The sequence below is a fragment of the Drosophila obscura genome, unplaced genomic scaffold (assembly GCF_018151105.1).
Source record: "Drosophila obscura isolate BZ-5 IFL unplaced genomic scaffold, ASM1815110v1 contig_30, whole genome shotgun sequence".
NCBI classification, from domain to species: Eukaryota; Metazoa; Arthropoda; class Insecta; order Diptera; family Drosophilidae; genus Drosophila; species Drosophila obscura.
Window position 1 is genome coordinate 2,290,097 of NW_024542818.1, and position 19,086 is coordinate 2,309,182.

At 50.7% G+C, this 19,086-nt stretch overlaps 6 protein-coding genes across 9 annotated transcripts; 4 read left to right on the plus strand and 2 right to left on the minus strand.

Annotated features, from left to right (window-relative positions):
• The first annotated feature begins 360 nt into the window (after positions 1 to 360).
• On the plus strand, positions 361 to 7,368 carry LOC111076923. Of its 3 annotated transcripts, none has more exons than XM_022370987.2 (6): positions 361 to 545; positions 1,081 to 1,333; positions 1,402 to 1,648; positions 4,761 to 4,887; positions 4,963 to 6,395; positions 6,465 to 7,368. In XM_022370987.2, the coding sequence occupies exons 2-6, from the start codon at positions 1,127 to 1,129 to the stop codon at positions 6,668 to 6,670; spliced, it is 2,220 nt and encodes a 739-aa protein (XP_022226679.2). In that variant the 5' UTR covers positions 361 to 545; positions 1,081 to 1,126; the 3' UTR covers positions 6,671 to 7,368. The 3 variants fall into 3 exon arrangements, with proteins under 3 accessions (XP_022226679.2, XP_022226680.2, XP_022226681.2); XM_022370988.2 differs by having other exon boundaries at positions 361 to 541; XM_022370989.2 differs by having other exon boundaries at positions 361 to 537.
• On the minus strand, positions 1,659 to 2,970 carry LOC111076932 (glycine-rich cell wall structural protein). The gene has a single exon (XM_022371004.2). The coding sequence runs from the start codon at positions 2,891 to 2,893 to the stop codon at positions 1,808 to 1,810; it is 1,086 nt and encodes a 361-aa protein (XP_022226696.2). The 5' UTR covers positions 2,894 to 2,970; the 3' UTR covers positions 1,659 to 1,807.
• Positions 7,369 to 7,411: 43 nt separating the features above from the next.
• On the minus strand, positions 7,412 to 11,346 carry LOC111076921 (kinesin-like protein Klp61F). Its single transcript, XM_022370982.2, has 6 exons — positions 10,920 to 11,346; positions 10,558 to 10,858; positions 9,128 to 10,460; positions 7,843 to 9,053; positions 7,544 to 7,780; positions 7,412 to 7,486 (listed from the first exon to the last, which is right to left on the minus strand). The coding sequence occupies exons 1-6, from the start codon at positions 11,000 to 11,002 to the stop codon at positions 7,460 to 7,462; spliced, it is 3,192 nt and encodes a 1,063-aa protein (XP_022226674.2). The 5' UTR covers positions 11,003 to 11,346; the 3' UTR covers positions 7,412 to 7,459.
• A 253-nt stretch (positions 11,347 to 11,599) lies between these two features.
• On the plus strand, positions 11,600 to 14,530 carry LOC111076925 (phosphatidylinositol-3-phosphatase SAC1). Of its 2 annotated transcripts, XM_022370992.2 has the most exons (3): positions 11,600 to 11,707; positions 12,020 to 12,175; positions 12,259 to 14,530. In XM_022370992.2, exons 1-3 carry the CDS (start codon positions 11,659 to 11,661, stop codon positions 14,073 to 14,075), a joined length of 2,022 nt encoding a protein of 673 aa, XP_022226684.2. In that variant the 5' UTR covers positions 11,600 to 11,658; the 3' UTR covers positions 14,076 to 14,530. The 2 variants fall into 2 exon arrangements, with proteins under 2 accessions (XP_022226684.2, XP_022226685.2); XM_022370993.2 differs by lacking the exon at positions 12,020 to 12,175 and having other exon boundaries at positions 11,607 to 11,707.
• Positions 14,531 to 14,975: 445 nt separating this feature from the next.
• On the plus strand, positions 14,976 to 17,495 carry LOC111076928. Its single transcript, XM_022370998.2, has 3 exons — positions 14,976 to 16,012; positions 16,077 to 16,469; positions 17,364 to 17,495. The coding sequence occupies exons 1-3, from the start codon at positions 15,091 to 15,093 to the stop codon at positions 17,426 to 17,428; spliced, it is 1,380 nt and encodes a 459-aa protein (XP_022226690.2). The 5' UTR covers positions 14,976 to 15,090; the 3' UTR covers positions 17,429 to 17,495.
• A 6-nt stretch (positions 17,496 to 17,501) lies between these two features.
• On the plus strand, positions 17,502 to 19,080 carry LOC111076933. The gene is made up of 3 exons (XM_022371005.2): positions 17,502 to 17,607; positions 17,669 to 18,321; positions 18,573 to 19,080. The coding sequence occupies exons 1-3, from the start codon at positions 17,502 to 17,504 to the stop codon at positions 18,819 to 18,821; spliced, it is 1,008 nt and encodes a 335-aa protein (XP_022226697.2). The 3' UTR covers positions 18,822 to 19,080.
• Positions 19,081 to 19,086: the final 6 nt, after the last annotated feature.

The following is a 19,086-nucleotide window of genomic DNA, read 5'->3' on the forward strand; positions in this document are numbered from 1 at the left end:
CTTTCAACTTAGTTTTTCCAAGAAGCAGCCGTTTATTGTCAGCGAAATTGAAATCAAGAACACGCCCGAATTCGTCTGCTCTTTTGGGTAAAAGTAATTTCGGGAGACCCCGCCAAAAGTCCGACCGAATTCCACCTGATCCAACGATCCAACGATCCACCGATCCACCGACTGATCATCCACATGAGTAAACCAAACAAAACAGAACAAGAACATTTTCCAAAAAAGAAAAACAAAAGAGAGCTTCGAGTAAGACCAAAAATAAAACCGTAGATCAAGAGAGAGAGAGAGAGAGAGATTGAGATCTGAGATCTGAGATCCATCCCTCAGCCAGTGGCTGCCTCCTCAGTAAACGTTGGAGAGTCGTACGGTTCAGTACGGATCGGTGTGTCGGTTCTTTCTGCGCGGATTCGTCGTCGAGGCAGTGTTTTGTTTTGTTCTTATTGGAAGCAGAGGGTGGTGGTGGTAACACAGCATGGAATGGAAAATTGAAAACTAAACAGAATTTCCCATCGCGATTGAGATTGCAATTACCCCGTGCGTAGGTACCTACATAACATACATACATACATACATACATATGTACGTGTTCGGTAATCATCATTAGTGGGGCAAGCCATATCCACAGCCATTCTCCATTCAAATGGGAGGTCAGGGACCCATAAATCGAATCTAGAATCGAAGTTAATAATTGCACGGAAATTGTTATGTAGTCTCTGCATCGCATAGGCAGAAAGAAAGCAGAAAAAAACCGACTCGAAAGAGTAGTTCTCTAGAGACGTGTGCTCGCGTTTTTGGATGCTGAGATGAGGGGGCATTCCCCTCCCGGTGTACGAAAATAGTTTTCCATGGAGTCGCCTCTCCGCTCCGCTCCATGCCTCTGCCTCTCTCTCTCTCTCTCTCTCTATCTCTCTTTCCGCTCTTCTTCGGCCTTGCCCCCAAACAAACCCAACAACCCACAAAAATAAATATTTATTTAGACAAATAATCGAGCGTCTGCGTCTCCGTCTGCTTCTGCGGTTTCTTGTCCTTAATTTGGTTTTCGTTTTCGTTTCTTTTCCACACATAATTTACGATCAGCCAAGCGATAAATTAGGCCAAGAGGAGGGTTCCAAGCGGTGCAGCCATGTCGGGCAGACGAGCCCAATCACTGCCGCCGCACATGTTGGAGCCGGCAAAACCCGAACGCGGACGCTGTGTGACGGCCATCTGTTTGTCATGGAAGATCATCACCTGCATTGTGTCGCATGTGCTGCTCGTCCTTCTGGTGGTCTCCTACTGTGTGGGTGGGGCGTATCTCTTTCAGCATTTGGAGCGACCACACGAATTGGAGGTAGAACCCTTTAATACATCCTGCTAATCCCCTCCATTGATCGAACCTCCATTTTCTACCACCTTCAGGTCAAGCGCGACATTCAGAATCTTCGCTTCAATCTCACGGAGAACATTTGGCTTCTGTCGGACGATGCTTTGGTCCTGAGGGAAAGCGACTGGATGGCGAATGTGAGCAAACATTTGGCCAATTTCGAGAAGCAAATTCTCACGGCCATCAAGGCGGATGGCTGGGATGGGGATGAGGATCTGCGCAAGTCGCAATGGACCTTTGCCGGCTCCCTCTTCTACTCGATCATTGTGATCACAACGATAGGTGGGTGGTCTTGGCCTCTGGCTTTCTAAAGATTTATTCGATTCGTTTCTAGGTCTAGATAGGATCTACATATACATAAGTTAATTAGGCTTCTATATACAACTGAGGGGGCGGGGTGGGAGTACGTCTAAGGGATCTCCTGGTCCAGCATCCTTAATCCTAGACCTTCTTGCTTAGCTTATCGTTCACGTTCCTGGGCGCCGCTAACACGCTCTTGGCGCTCTTGCCTTCGGCCACCACCGGAGTGGCTGATTTTTCATCGAAGCCAAAGTTTCCCCCACCGTAGGGGCCTCCTCCGCCGAGACCCAGCTGCTGTCCCAGACCCGCTCCTCCGGCCAGACCATAGCCCTCGGTGTATTGCGGTCCGCCGCCAAACTGATTCGCGGGAAACTGCTGTCCTCCAATGCCAGGGTATTGTCCTGCAAACTGGTTGCCACTGAAGTCTCCCCCTGGATAGGATCCGCCGAAGGGATATTGGCCGCCAGCGCCAGGGAATTGGCTAGCGCCAGGGAACTGCTGACCAACGCCAGAGAATTGTCCAGCGCTTGGGAATTGCTGTCCCACGCCAGCGAACTGCCCGACGCCCAGTCCATTGCTGGGATAGCCGCCAAAACCTCCTCCGAGAGCGCCACCAGGATAGCCAGCGCCTGCTCCAGCGGCTCCTGGATAGCCCTGGAGGCCTGCTCCCGATGCTCCGCCATAGATTCCGCCAGGATATCCGCCAATGCCATTCTGTGCGCCGTTGAATCCCCCATAGCCGGGCTGATAGGGCGTCGGATACAGTGGCTGCCTTCCAATGATTCCAGTGGGTCCTCCTGGGCCCACAAGAACGCCCGGACTGCCGCCATATCCGCCGGAGAGTCCTGAGCCTCCAAATTGCCCAGCATTCGGTTGTCCCCCGTACGGATTGTACTGCCGCGTGCCCACCTTCGGAGTAGTGTCCTGCGATGTCCTGGTGGGATCCACCACATCCGCATAGTCCTCGATCTCATCGTTCTCTGGCTCTCCAGGCAGAGGTCTGCGTGTGGTGGGCTCTCGCCTCAGCTTGTTGTCGTAGGAATTACTTATGGCAGCACTTCGACTCCTGCCAATGTCTCCGCCCCGAAAGGATCGCTGCTGTCGGTTGTAGGAGTGCCACACCCACTGATCGCGATCGCGATCCCCATCGGATGCAGGCGATGACTTTCCAGCCACAAATCCCACCAGCAGCAGGCCCAAAGCCAGAATTAGGCAATCACTTCGCATGGCTTTTGTTTTGGTTGGTTTTCTGACCCGTTTATTGCGGCTTGTTCGCCACGAGATGCCCCAACAGAATGATTCGGCAATGCCACCAACGCATGCTACTTATATAACAAACAATAACCAGAGAACGAACCACCAACCACCGATGGGGAGCAGCCGATGGGCGCAGATGGTGACGACGCACAAAAACTCAGTCAACCGGCGAGGGCACCGCCATCCGACAGGCAGGCAGGGAGCCAGCAGCAGGTGGGTACGAAGCCAATGAATCAACGCAAACATTGGAGCAGAGGCAGCAGCAGACATTTGTCGTGCCAGACACTGCCGCAGCACAGATCTTTTTGGTGCTAGGGCCCACGTATCGCAGCGTATCGTCTCGGATCGGATCGGTATGGATTGTTGATTCACGTTGAAGCGAAACCGCAAAGAAGCGTGGCACGACTGGCGGAGGAACGCCCAGGAACTGCTGCAATCCGACAACCGATTATGTCCATTCAATGATCACGTTGAAATCACATCAATCGCAACCAAACGATCGTCAATCATTTGGCAATTACTCACATGAATTTATGTCACGGCAAAGCCAATTTTCACGCACAACCAAATGTTTTCCTGGAACTTATAATGACTTGGCATGATGCCTAAAGGGACTCCCAAGGCTCTTCCACCCTCGAGATCACAGATTGCAGAGCAGCCATCCCACACCCATGGTACCATGATAACAGATCGCAGCGTACTCCCCTACTCCTACTACTCCTAGATCATCAGTCAAAAGTCATAGGTCACTGGGGCCACTCTGCCGCCACAGTTTGTTGCACACACCGCACACGTGAATGACCTCTAAAAACGGGGTTCCATTCCCCATACCCATTGGGGCAGGTGCGCAGGCTGCAGGGTGGAGGGTGGAGCGTGTCAAATGAAATCAAAAGTGGAATTATTACGACTGTAGCTGTAGTCAAAGCAACGGCAAGGTCAAACGCGACTGACCGACCAAACGAACGACCGATCGTGATGAGAGTTTACACTGGGGGAAAACAAAGAGCAGAAGAGAACAAGAGAGAATTTCCAGAGTTACTTGCTACGGAAGCTGTCGATAAAGTGATTTCAACCCGCAAGTTCCTCAGTTGTTTCCTCAGCAAGAATTTAACCAGCTTTGGAAATGATAGTCAAAATAGCGCAGAAGCGTTTTTACAGGATAATGCAGGATGCTTAGCACAATCTGTTCAGTATTTTTAAGGGATTCGCATAAAAATAACAGCTATAAGATCTTTTTGGAAGAATCCTTAGCCATGCAAGACAATGTCAAAATGTGAATTATTTTTAATTTTATTATTATTTATTCTCCAAATTATTTTCTTCGAGTGTAGTTCATTGTTTAGAATTTAATGATGGGAATTTTTTGGGTTTTATTTGGTTTTTTGCCTTTTGCACAATTTCCCGATATGGATTTATGCTGTTCGGCTTTCGGTTAGATTTTAACTCTGGGGTTTACTGACCCACACGCCCATTAAGCATAGCAGATAGTCGTAGTCGTAGTCATAGAATTCTATTGAGAGATAATCGCATTTCCGTAAATGCCAAAAGCGGCGGCGGCAGACTTGAAATGCCATTTGTGGTAATGGTTTTTGGAGTTTTTATTTTTTTTTTTGGGAGCGACAAGTACAACCTGAGATTAGACCCGAGAGACCCGACCTCATTAGCATTTCAAGAACTTTTGGGGGTTTTTTTTTTTTGGAAGAGTTGAAGGTAAGACACGAGGAACAAGACAAAAGACACTCCCTGTTCGGAACGGAATCGCTTGCCATGTTTAAGTAGCTTCTAATACATCATTGTCTGTATGTACTCGTTTTTTTGTTTGTTTGTTGGGTCACAGGCTATGGCCACATATCACCGCGCACCGACTGGGGCAAGGTGACAACGATTTTCTATGCCATCGTTGGCATCCCCCTGATGCTCATCTGCCTGTCAAACATTGGGGATGTGATGGCCACGTCATTCCGGTGAGTCTGCCGCCTGCCTCTGACATCTCCACAGTTGCGTGACTCCTCCAGTAATTGGGGTTCTTCCATTCACAGTTTCCTCTACTGGCGCATCTGCTGCTATGTGTGCACGCGTACAGCCAAGCGGCCGCGGAATGCCCGCTCCAGGCAGCGTTCGGTAAGGGGACAGCGGCAAGCCCGCTCCCAGCCGCCGCCCTCGTTCCGGCGATCCATGAAGATGACACAGCGTTCGGGCAATGACTCCGGGTTTGGTCCCTCCATGGGACATGCCCAATCCGATCCAGAACTGCGAACCGTGGGGCGAGGTGGCGGCTACGATGATCGCGAGTTTGGCCACCGGAGCAGTGGAGGACGCAATCGGTACCAGCAGCAGCATCAGCACCAGCACCAGCAGAATGCGGCACAGCCCCGCCAGCAGCGGCACACCATCTACGGGGATGAGTACGAGATGCAGACGCAGACCCTGAATCGTGGCAATCGCTACAGCAGCCGCCAGAGGCAGAGGGATCGGATGCGGGATCGCCACACGGTGGAGCGGGAACGCTATCGGCACGATTTTGATGCGGGATCCATGGAGGATTTCAGTGATCTGCAGCCGCCAGCAAAGAGAGCCGCCAGCGTCCGTTCTGTCCGCTCGCCACATCATCAGGAGTCCAAGGCATCGCGCGAGCTGCATCGCCTGCACTCCGCTCCAGGACGCGGGGCGCGGGCCAAGTCCGTGGATCCGCGGCATGTCTCCTCGCAGCACTACGAAGACGTTGATGAGGATGTGGTGCGCAAGACTCCGATTATACCCAATCGATATGCTTTGGATGACTTCGGAGGCGGAGGAGGCCACCAGCGGGCGAGGCATGCGACTCCACGGAGTCAATCAATGCCCCGATCTGCCCACCAGCGGCAGCGACAGAGGGATCGCGAAAGGGAACGCTCTCCACAGCCTCCGCGGAACGCAGGACGACGCGCTGGCAGCCTGGGACGCCAATCCTCACGCTACGGCAATCATTTGGAGCTGCCCGACTACGATGCTCCGCCACCGGGCTCTTCCAGGGAGCATCGCAGGGAGCGGCGTGGCCGCTCACCGCGCAACTACGAGGATTATGTGGAGGAGAGCTTCGATGAGGGGTCCCTTTTGGATGGCGGCCACTACGAGGACTATCCGCCCGTTCAGAGCAAGTCGAGGAGTCGCGAACCCCGACGCAATCATCGTCGCAGAGAGCGTGCCGAGCGTCTGCCCCCCTCGCCACGTATCATGTCACCCATGGGTTTCCCTGTCCAGCGGCAGATCCGCCGTCGTCCCAGCTACGAATACGATGAGGATGACTCCATGTATGGGGAGGATTACGGTGACTATGGTGATCTCCTGCCCAAGGATCGTCCCGTGCCCATCTGGCTGTGCGTTTTCCTGGTCGTCAGCTACATCCTGGGAGGCGCCGCTCTGTTTGCCCACTGGGAGAACTGGTCCTTCCTGGACTCCGCATACTTCTGCTTCATCACGCTGACAACAATTGGTAGGGCAGCATTCCCGGAGATCTTTCTTCCCTCAGTTGATTCTATTTACTATTTACATTTCTCTATAGGATTTGGTGACTTTGTGCCTGCCAAGGGCGTCAAGGATGAGTCGGAGCAGTCCATTGCCTATTGCTCGTTGTATCTGCTCTTTGGCATCGCCCTCTTGGCCATGAGCTTTAATTTGGTCCAGGAGGAGTTCATAGCGAATGTCAAGGAGGTGGCACGTCGTCTGGGCATACTCAAAGATGATGATGAGGATCGCGATGAGGATTAGTTGGGTTTACTCTGACAAGCTAAGTATTTTTAGCACTACGGAATGTGCCTAGGAATCCTTAACTGCAGTCGAATTCTTTCTATTCACTTTTAAAGCAAGAAATGATTCGAATGTCTCGAAACATTTGAAGACTTCGTTTCCAAAATGTTTCCTTTGTCTGTAGATTCATGCAGTACTATAATTTACACACTTTTCATAGCAATGTGTACACTCTTCTTAGGATATATCTCCTATATCTTTGATTAGAGCTTAAATTAAATATCATGAAGTTTCCTCAGTGCCAGAGCAATACTCAAAGCAAATACTCAATTCAGTTCAATTAAAACCCCAAAGATCGTAAACAATAAGTTTCTTTAAATTTACACACGTTTTGCTACAAATATTGAAATTAAAGTAAATACCTCAAGGGGTTTGATACATTTTACATATGATTAAGCTTAAACTTACAAGCAAAACACACTTCATTCTGGAAATTTGCATTGAAACCTAAACAAATAAGCTTCCTTCAACCTCAAATTGAACTCTCAAGGTCGCAAACAAGACGTTTCCATCATCAGTTTGCACAAATTTTTTTTTAGCGAATATTTGAGTGTAAAGTGGTATACCCAAGGTCCATAGCAAGGGGTTTGCTTATCATTAAGTTTATTTAATTATATAATTGTGCAATATACAGGAATAAAACGAGACCCTCCAGTGGATTTGAAGGCGAATGAAAGGTGAGTGGAGTACTGGGGCGAGTAGTAGATATCGATATAGCTATATGTGTGCCATCGATCCCCAACGATCGATTCAGGCCACGTTCTCTTTGTTTTTTTCCTGCAAAAAGGGAGAGTATTCGCATTATTTATTGAATCATTAGCAACAATTACTCACTCTCTTAAAGGCTGGAGATCCACGCGGTGAATTTTTGCGCGGCGTCAGAGAGCGGGACAGCGAGCTGCTTCGAGGAGGCTTCAAAGCATTCGAGTTCATGCTGCGTGTGGTGCCGCAGCCGCGTTTCATGTTGATGCCCGATGACGAGCCTTCGATAGGCGTGGAGTTCATGATGGTCTCCGTTTCGGAGAGCTCCTGAACGCAGTTCAATGAGTCCTCCTGCTCACCCTCGCTGCACTAAAAGGATACAAGATTTAAAAAACCAACTTTTAAGAGGAGTTTCATCTATGTGGTTCTACCTCATCTATGGTGGCTGTGGTATCCAGATCCGACCAATCCTGCTCCTGACGGTAACGCCTTACTATCTCCTGATGGGGCGACGTGGCCACCAGCGCGCGTGGATACACGAAATCCCTTTTCGAGGGCGTTGTACCCGTTGGGGCATAGGTCTTCAGTTCGTTCTGTTGGAAGCGAATGACATCCTGCTCGCAGTTCTGTAGCTGTTGGCGCTGCAGGGCCTCATGTTCTTTCGTTTGTTGCTTGAGCACCTCCACAAGGTCACTGGCAACGGCCGAGTGTCCAATGAATCGCTGGCGCTCCTCTGTTCCCAGCTGCTGCCGCTCCTCACAAAGCATTTGCAGTTCCTTTTGCTGTTTCTCTTGGAAAGTCTCCCGCTGCTTGCTATTCTCCAGGCACAGACACTTCACGTCCGCAAGGTGATTGCGACACACTGCGACATTCAGATTTGTGTGTTTAACGAACTCCTGGCAGAGATTCGTCAGGTGAGCCTGCAGCATCGAGCACTTGGCCACGCCCTGGTCCACGCACTGCATGCCGCTGTCCATTTGGGAGGAGAGCTCTGCCTGGGCCGCCTGCGAGGCGGCGGATCCCTCTATCTGGTAGGCCTGCACACTGGCCTTGGTCTTTTCCACTTTTTTGATCTTTTGCAGACGATTTTCCTCCATTTGGACGAGGCGTTCGGACATGCTCTGGCTGTTCTTCGCCCTTAGCTGCTTGATCTGCTCCATTTGCATCATCAGCGAATCGATTAGGGCCTCCTCCTGGTGGGCCAGTGCCCGCTCGTTGGCCACCTCCGCCTGCAGCTGCTGCAGTTGCTGCGCATCGGGCAGAGACAGTTCACTGAGCAGCTCCAGCTGCTGCTGCACCTCTGTCACATGCTTCTCCAGCGACTCGGCATTGTTCGCGATGATAGAGGAGAAGCGCTCCTGCATGGACTCCAGCATGGCCCTGTGGCTGTGGTTGTTCTCCTCCAGCGCCAGCACCTGCAGCTGGATATCCTCACTCATCTGCTTCTCCCGCTGCTGCAGTTGAGTCAGCAGTCCCTCGACCAACTCCTTCGTATGTCGATCGCAGCTCTCCGATAAACCAGCCACTAGTTTCGCCTGGAGCTGCTCCTGATCCTTCAACGATTGGCTGCATATCCCCTTGAGCATGTCAATGCTTTTGCTTGCATTCGAAGTCAAGCGTTGGACCACGCCATTTGAGTTTTCTAGGCAACAAAAAGAGGCAGAAGTAAGTGGAATAGTGGCAGAGAGGGATAGGTTGTTCTAGGTTGTGGCTCACCCAATTCCTCGCTCAAGTGCTGCTTGGAGGCCGCCTGCTGCTCCAAATAGAGATTCAGGCTACCGCCAATCACCTCCAAATTGTCCTGCATTCGATCCTTGAACTGATCGCAGGCACTGCGTATCTTTTCGTCCGTATCCCGTCGCCGTTCGATGGTACCATGCAGCTGCTCCGTTTCATTGGTGGCCAGATCTGCAACGGCCAGGATCTTGTGTGCCTGCGTGGTGAGGGCCTCCTCTGTTTTCATGTGCGAGGCCACCAGCTGCTTCTTCTCCTTGTAGCGACGCTTGGTCTTTGTGAGGACCTTCTTTGTCAGCAGCAGACTCCCCTTGGTGTCGGTTAAATGCTGCTCCGTTTTCTTCAGCTCCTGGGTCTTCTCCACGAGACTCATGCTCACCTCGTTGAAGATCTTCTCCTTCGACTGCAGCTCATCCTTCAGGGCCTTCAGCAGCAACATTTTCTCATTGAGCTCTCGATTCTGGGACTCCATTTTCATGGTCATCTCCCCGTAGGTCTCCTCCGCCAGATAGATGCCGTTCTTGTCCCTTGCCGCGAGGAGATCTCGCTTTAGTTTGTCAATCTCCTCGGTGTACTCCTTGAGGACGGTCTTCTTGGTAAGCTTCTGGTTGACTTCTGGCTTATTCTGGATATTCTTCGCACGATGCGCATACTCCAGCGTGCTGAGCGTCTCGTCAATGTCCTTGTGCCCTGGCGAGATGGTGGCAATGATCGAGGTCTTTGTCCTGCCGCCCAGCGACTCCTGCAGCAGGCGGGTCAGTTTCGATTCGCGGTACGGCACGTGTGGGGCTCGATCCACCAGAGCTGTGATCACACGCCCCAGCGTCAGGAGGCTCTGGTTTATGTTCACCGTCTCGCGGACACGTATTCCCTTCTCATTACCCGCCTTGGAGACGTTCTCGCTGCCTGCCAGATCCACCAAATTGAGTTTTCCGATCTTCAGCATATCCTCACCATCGATGCCGTTCTCCCGAATGTGCACCACGATGGAGAAGACGGTGTGGCTGCGCGAGGACTGGGCATTCATCAGGGTGGTCGCGGTCTTGCGTCGCTCCTTGCCCTTCTCCAGCAGCTTGTAGACATCGTCCTTGCTCTGCACGGTGATCTCCTCCAGGCCCTGGATGATCACCGAACCCTTCTTGGTGGTGTCATCGAAGATGCGTATCTTTGTGGTGTCATCGGTGGAGAGGAGGTCGCACAGCTCCTCGTTGTACAGCTCCAGGTAGGAGATGCGCATCGTAAACTCCACTTCCATCATGCGCAGCTCGTCGAAAAGGTGACTGAGGGCACGCGGTATGATGCCCACATCAGAGTCCTACAAAAGGGCCAAAATGCAAAGGCAGGTAGCAGCAATTAACGTTTGAACCTTCCCCCGTTTCTAGGAATTAGAAAACAGGTTCGCTTTTACTCACATCTTCCCATGAGGACTTCAGTTCGGCGGTCTCATTCCCCACCATCGTGTGCGTCTTGCCAGTGCCCGTCTGCCCGTACGCGAACACCGTGCAGTTGTAGCCGCAGAGCACCTCCTCGATCAGAGGAGACACCACCACCGCATAGACATCGCATTGCTTGGAATCGGGGCCGAAACTCCGATCGAACGTAAACTTCTTCGTCAGCTTCGAGTCCAGGGTGTGCCGTGTGAGGATCTCGCGTGGATTGAGCACATCCACAACCTCTGCGGAGCGTATGCAACGTTCGCGTGCATTCAGTGGCCTGCGGTGACGGAAATCTAAGCATGATGGAGGGATCCAATCTACCCACTGATGGGACTCACCTAACGCGCACATAGACCTGAATGTTCTGATTCGATTTGCGTGCCTGCTGCTGGCGCATGCTGGTCCCATTCGATGTGTCCATTGTGCTGCAGAAATTCTCTCTAAATTCACTTTTTAGCGCGTAAAATGATGCCACCCGAAAGATGGTGTGTGCGTGTGTGTGTTTACGTGAAACTTTTCCACCCAGCAATCGAAAAACTACACTTTTCACTCGGTTCAACTTTTGTACAGCAAAATAAAGCCTTGGAGGAACTTAAAATTCAATGAAATTCCACAGCAAGCCACAGCGTCGGTCGCCGCGTCGTCCGTTCAGTTTTCAAAATGATGCACACAAAAAAAATACTCAATTTTGTCATTAAAAAATACCATAAGGTATTTAAAATACCACAAACGGTCACGCTGCTGCACAACCACAGATGGCACTATCGATAGTATTGTTGGTTTTTGGAATTGTTTAAGGTTTAGCGTAAGAGTTAAGCGCAAATAAAGGATATAAAAATCAAGCTCTTAATGAGAAACTCCAACCACAATATGACAGATGAGTAATTTTGTATCAGTTCGTAGTTTTTTTTTTAATAATATTAAAATTGTTCGATATATTGTATGGTTTTGCAGCCCTAGAGCGCTGCCAACTTGCTTAGAACTCTCGAGTTACTTTTTTTAAGCACCTGTCACAATTTTATTAGACACAAAAATGTGTAAATTTTAACTAAATTAGCATGTGTACAAAGCCATAAAATGCTTTCTTGGATTTCTTTGATCCGTCACCGAAACACGCGAAGACCGTGTGAGTTGGCAGGCCGCACAGACACACCAAAAATACCACGAGACACAATCACATTAATACCACCAGAATACCAGAAACAATGGGTTGGCAGCACCGCACATAAATAATACTGGAATTCTAGTAGGTTTTTTTTGCAGAAAAACGCAGCGGCCACACGAACACCACCCACACGTATTGGCAAAAAGAAAAGACAATAACAATAAGAAGTTAGCATAGGATTAACCCATAAAAGAGAACACGACACGTAGAGATTAAGTAGATAATTTGTTTTGTGTGTTGTGTTTTAACTATAAACTCGATTGACATTTGTAGGCGGGCTGTCGGTGGGTGGCAGCAGGTGCAACAAGAAGAAGATAATAATAAGAGTTCTGTCGCTGTCGCTGCTGCTGTTGCTGCTGCATGTGTGTTCGTGTGCCTCTGCCTGCAGTCGCAAGATAAATAAAAAATTCTTGGCCATAAAAAATAACAGTAAGACACAAAAAAGAAACACACCCCCAGCCACAAAGTAAATGGAAAAGTAAACTAATAAAAGGCGTATCTTCCCTCTGTAGATCCCGAAGATCGGAATAAACCCCCTTTGATACCAATAAGGAGCAGCAGCATGGAGGACGACAACGAGGTGTACGATGACATGAACCTCTACATCACCCCCGAGAGCTTCATTGTGGAGCCAAATGGCAGCGGGGAGGTATTGATTATCGGCCGACACGACAAGGTCACGCGAGTGCAGCCAACGGGCGGGCAGCTGGCGAACCTGCGGCCCACTCGACGCATCTGCGGTGTCCTCGGCACGATTCACTTGCTCAGCTGCGACTATCTGCTGGTGGCCACCCACCGCCTGTTCGTGGGCGTGCTGAACGGATCGATTGTGTGGCGACTGGCCGGATACGACATAATTCCGTACATTCCGAATGCCATTCAGCGGAAGGAGAACGAGACGTATCTGCAGATGCTGCGCATGACGCTGGACACCAAGTACTTCTACTTCTCGTACCGCTACGACCTAACCCACACGATGCAACGGCGGCGGGAGCTGAAGGGCCAAACCGTGCGGCAGGGCCTGCTGCAACGAGCCGATCCCCGGTTCGTGTGGAACGGCCACGTGCTTCAGCAGTTCCAATGCGACAAGATGCAGAGATTCCAGCTGCCGCTGATCCACGGCTTTGTCTCCGTCAACCAGGTGCAGATCAACGGCCAGACCTTCTTCTGGAGCATCGTCACGCGCCGGTCTGTCCAGCGGGCGGGCACGCGCCTCTTCTGCCGCGGCATCAACGACGAGGGGCATGTGGCGAACTTTGTGGAAACGGAGCAGATCGTCGAGTTCAACGGACAACACACGAGCTTCGTCCAGACGCGCGGCAGCATGCCCTTCCACTGGCACCAGCTGCCGAATCTGCGGTACAAGCCCCGTCCGAGGCTGATCCCCGGCAAGGATCACCTGGCAGCCTGTGCCGCCCATTTCCAGGATCAGGTGAAGCGCTACGGCGCCCAGGTGGCCGTCAATCTGGTGGATCAAAAGGGCGCCGAGGGTGAGCTAGAGGCTACGTTCGCGCGGCTCGTCAGGGAGTTGGGCAATCCGTTGGTCAAGTACGAGGCCTTCGACTTCCATCACGAGTGCCGGAAGATGCGCTGGGATCGGCTGAACATCCTTATCGATCGGCTAGCCCACGATACGGAGAGGTTCGCTTTCTATCACAGCTTCGACGACGGCCGGCTGGTGTCCACGCAGACGGGGGTGTTCCGCACCAACTGCATCGATTGCTTGGATCGCACGAATGTCGTCCAGAGCATGCTCGCGCGACGCTCCCTCACGTCCGTCCTCCAGAAGCTGGGCGTCCTACATGTTGGCCAGCCCGTGGAGCAGGCATCGCGTGGCTTCGAGGATCTCTTCAAGGGCGTCTGGGCGGACAATGCGGACCTCATCTCGCTGCAGTACTCTGGCACGGGTGCGCTAAAGACGGACTTCACGCGCACCGGAAAGCGAACCAAAGCGGGCGCCCTGCAGGACGGCAAGAATTCGATGATTCGCTACTATTTGAATAACTTTGCGGATGGGCAGCGGCAGGACGGTATCGATCTGTTCCTTGGACATTATTTGATCAACGATAACGAGGGCGGGGCCCTACCATCGCCGCTGGAGTGGCGACGGGGCTGGAGGTTCTTTGCCTTCCCATCGGTGCTGCTGATGGCCATGGCCATGTTCATGATCACCCTCACATATCCCGCGGAGTTCAACACGGAGAACCTGCTCTTCATGCTCTTCTGGGGCGCCATGATTGCTGTGAGTGCCACGGGTATCCTCCACTACGGCGTGGAGTTTGTGCAATGGCCGCGGCTCTTTCCGCCGGTGGCCTTTCGCGGCGCCTGACGTTAGTGTCGTCTAGGAAGGATCTACCAGGATCTACTACCTCTGCAGCAGCACACAAGACGCTTCCACACTCTGGACTCCACTCCACTCCACACACACACACACGCAGCATCCTGCTCCTACTCCAAATCCTGTAAACACTCCTGTAAATTCCTGTAATACGATGATTCTATCGATTCCTCGCTCTGTGTTCCGTCTTCTGTTTTCTGTTGGGTTTCGCACCCTTCACTTTTCCTCTGGCATTTAGCAATCGACTTTATGGTAGATCTTAAGACAAGCCTCCTCCTCCTCCTGCAGGAATTGTAGATACATTTTCGGACTGGGTGATCCGATCCGCTTTGTAGCTATTGTATGTTTTTAAGTGCAAAGTAGTTCAATCAATCAATCAATCGATCAATCTTTTGTAGAACCATTTAACGTGACGTTGAATAAAGTATTTTACGCATTGCTAGAAATTGGAGATGGATCTTTGGAGGCTATAGTATACGCATGTATATACATACGAGTATATGATGGAAGTATTGCAAGTATTCCATGCTAAATGGAAAAGAGCGAATCGGGAAGGAAACTCCTTATATATATGCAGAGTGTAACCTGTCACTACCCGCAAGGCGGAGATGGAAAGTCTTGCGAGTGGGCAGTGGAAAATTACTAGCATGGTCCCTTTGTACAAGTAAAAAGAAGTCAACTCGACGCAGAAGGAGCTGCTGGTGTCCAGCATATGGAAATCTGTGGGAACTGTGGAAATCACAATTTAATCTTAACTGAAATTTGTATTCAACCTTTAAAAATTCGAGTGTGGTAACGCCCTTTCGATAACATAACCAAAGACAATATAAGAATTCTTTGACATAACCCTCAGAAGAGCATGCCTTGAGAATTCCATGCAACTTTTCATGCCAATCCCTCCCTTTCCATTACTGTTCGGCCTGCCATCAAAATCGTAGCACAGATTCTCAAAATTCAGTTCTAAATTCTATTAGGGAAAATATATTTGGTAAATACTTTCGGAAAAATGCCTGGCAAAAATTCATTCCTCTACATGTTCGAGTTCGTGGTCGATGATCTGCTGATCACGCGGCAGAATCTGTGCGCCCCCGAGGAGTATCCCACCTGCACGGAGATCTCGTTCCGGTCTTCGGTGTTTCTCTCCGTCTGCGATCGTGAGTACGGGACGTGCGTGAATCCGTGCGGCCCCAAGTGCGGCAAGTGCTGCCTCTTCACGCTGGAGTCGCCGGTGACCGATAAGGATCGCATCCAGGTGCATGTCTATAAGAAGCGCACGGAGAGCTGTAAGTTCTTGATTGGTCTGTCCGATTTTGCGGCCAAGCCGATCTTCGATCGCGTGAACGAGTCCTTCGATGCGGAGAATCCCAATTGGAGCAAGGCCCTGCAGTTGCATCTCCAGAAGATGCCCAAGCTGCGCTCCCCCAACAAGGAGGCGCCGCAGGACGACTGCCACTGCTACGAGCCGCACTCCGGGCGTCGGGAGCAGTGGTGCCCCACATCGGAGCTGTCGAAGCGCCTGCTGCCGCTTTTCAATCTCTGCAATATGCAGACCGGCAACATTGTCCTGATCATGCGGTTGGTGTGCAACGGTCCGGCCATTGTATCCTCCTTTCCGTTCTCAAGGGTCTGCTCGCGGAACCCCAAGTGTCCGCCGCCCTGTGGATCGCCGTCTCCGCCTCCGTGTGGCAGTGAGGCCGATCCCTGCGCTGCTTGCGGCTCCTGTCCGCCGACCAGCGCCACCGGAGGACCCATGGACAAGAAGAGCGGCGGGTGTCGCGGCGGTGGATGTCCACCGTGTCCCAGGCCCTGCCAGATGCCCGATCCGTGTGCGCGGAACGATTTGGATCGTCCCAAGTGCCTGCGCTACTATGCCTGCAACTTGGACAAGCAGTGCCCCTGCGATTACTGCGAGGATGAGTTTGACAGGCGTAAGACAAACTTGCTCCCCCTGCTGCTCACCCTCCTTTATGCGCCATCCTTTACTCCCCATAGAATGCCCCACTGTCACCTGCAAGGGTCGCCCCAAGTCCGTTATTGAGCAGCGCCTGCAGACCTGCGGCCCTTGCGGTGGTATTCCCGCGTATCCACGCTATGTCCAGGAGCAGAAAAAGGCCGAAGCCGAGGCCCTGGCCAAGGACAAGGACTTACAAGCCGAAAAGGACAAAAAGGAGGCAAAGGATGCCAAGGGCAAGGGCAAAAAGGACAAGAAGCGGCAATCGGGCGGCGGCTTCTTCTGCGAGAATGATGGTCCTGGACCCTCCACTGTCTACGACACATGGGGCACTGGCGGCCAATCGCTCTCTATGGGACTCGACCAACGGAAGTCGCATAATTGCAGTCCATGTGAAGCCTGCTGTCCACAGTACGAGGCCTGTTGCGATGCGGGTGAGTAAAAGATGACCTCCAGATGATCTTTGGATGTTTTTATTCTTAAAAGATTTCTTCTACCTTAAATTGGCGTTTTTTTTTTGTATAAAGAAGATGAGAATACAGACGATTGGTGATTGGTATTCCCTAGCTGATCATTCATTGATTATACCACTGCTACACTTGCGTTATCTGAATGTAAGCACGAACACAAAATCCAAGAAGTTTACGCTCTCATTTTCTTTGTTAAACTGCGTTGCCTTCTGTGTCCCTTTTCCTTTTTGCATCCAACCGCATATCCATATCGTTTACTTTTTCAACCAAATCAGCATTATCTTTGTGTCTCCAAGTTATACACATACTCCCTCCCTTTTCTCTATATGAAAGGAATGGTGTAAACTTCAGTTGGCGTGTGAAGTCTTCTATGAATAGCAATGACTGAAGCTCAAGAACTTTCCCTCTCTCCAAGATAGAATGGAGTCTCTTTTAGGTTCAGCCTTAAGAAAAATAGTTATATCTGTTCTAGATACTTTCTTTTAGTTAGTAGAACCTATCATAATCCCCCACCCTAAAGTAAAAGCAATCTTCGAATCGTAAACATAGTAGGTGGACCTTTAAATACAACTCTCTAGAAAATCGTTAGTCAAAACTTAGCCACAGACAGCAACACAAAAGTTGGCATCGGGTAAAACTTCAATCATTCAGTTATATTAGAATTATTCCAGTGTTCAGTTTTGTTTCCACAAATGGGGAAATTTTCTTTGCCGTAGAAATACAAAATTCAATTTGTTCGTAAGGCTTCCGCTTCAATTTTCAAATTAAAAAATAGAATGATACTTGTAGACGATATTTAGTAGTTAATATCTGAAGAAAATACAACTTAATATTCGTTTCTTTATCTTTTCTTGGTAGCGCGGAAACGAGCACTAAGGAAATTGCGCCATTTGCTGGTTAAGTACAACATCCAAATTGAGTAAATCTCTCGGGATATTCTCCCGTATCCAAATTGAAATTTGAGCATCAGATAAAACAGAAACTACAGACTAAAATATGGCCAAGAAGAAGGGGAAGAAGGGAAAGAAGGGCAAAAAGGGCAAGGTCGATTGCAAGCTGCCAATCACCGATGCGATGCTCCAGCAACCCATGACTCCCCCAGGTGAGTGTCCATTGCTCCTCCAGGGGAGATTCCTCTCTTAATGGATTGATTGATCCTTTAGTAATGGATGATTGCGATGGCTGCTGTCAGTGTGAGTGCGTGTGCGATTGTGACTGCAGTCCGGAGATTGCGCCGTGCTTCCTGCAACCGCGTCGCGCCGAACCGGGACCCGAGGCCTATGAAGAGTTCGAGGCCTGCCTCAATGGCAGCGGCCTGACCATTCGCGTCCTCAAGGACACCCACAAGGTGGAGACCGTGGACGATGGCAGCAACTTCAATCCCGATCTGGGTGCCGACGATGATCCCTGCTACCGCAACAGCATCGACGACTGCGAACCGAAGAAGGACCCCTGCCTGCACGAGCTCCTGCAGCGTAGCGCCTTTGCCCGGAACCACATAAGACGCCGAACGGGGGGCAAGATCATCAATCACCCCAAGATCCCCAAGGTGCGGGCGAACATCAAGTATTCGGGCAACGATGCCTGCGAGACGGACAACTATTATGTGCCCTTCTCGAAGATCAAGGAGGCCTGCGACTTCCAGGACGATCGCAGGGAATGCTATCGTCAGCGACTCTGCGGTGGTGGGCCGCCCATGGTGCCCGCCTGTCCGCCCTCACAGAACCAAAGGAGCTGCTGCATGCAGGTGGACCACAAGGACATACAGCAGACAATGAAGGGCGTGAATATGGATACCAAAAAGAAGGGTATCGAGGTGAGTGGTGAATTCATCTGTAGATCTGTAGATCTGTGGCTTTGTGGCTCTGTGTATTCCGCATTCCTGTGCTCCTCCATGGTTATGAGGAATGTGTGACCGTTTTGTTTTTTATGGTGTCGTGACTTGCCTGTGCAACGGCTGCAAACACAAAACTGCTGCTGATGCAACTGTTGTTGCACAACACAACAAAACAGCTCCAATTGTGGCACACTCTGAAAAGCCTTTCCTTTTCTGTTCACATTTTACAGGTGTGCTACAAGACCTGCGACGAGACGGACAGCGATGTGTTCCTCGTGAAACTCGGCAGCAAAGCCAAGTCGCGCCACAAGAAGAACGTCATCGAGATTGAGCTGCGTACACCAAAGCAGCCAGTGATCCTGCCCAGCAATAAGGTCACCGCCGAGACCTATGTCACCGAGGAGCTACTGAATGCCGGCGGTGGCAAGAAGGGCAAGGGCAAGGGAAAGGGCAAAGGCAAAGGGAAAAAGAAGAAGTAGATGGAATCCTATCTGCAACCCAACTCAACCGGACTTGACCAGATCTACAGGATTGACAACCTTTTTGAAGGATCATCCCACACACACACACACACACACACCAGAGAGATTCCCATTCAAAATTCCAGCAGCTTTTTCCAATTTCAATTTCCAGTTTTCAATTTGGCATCCCAAAAACATTCCACTCTACTCACATTTTCTTTTGGCATTCATATTTCGGAAAAGAATTAAACAATAAATGTGAACTTTAGAATTAAAATATGGG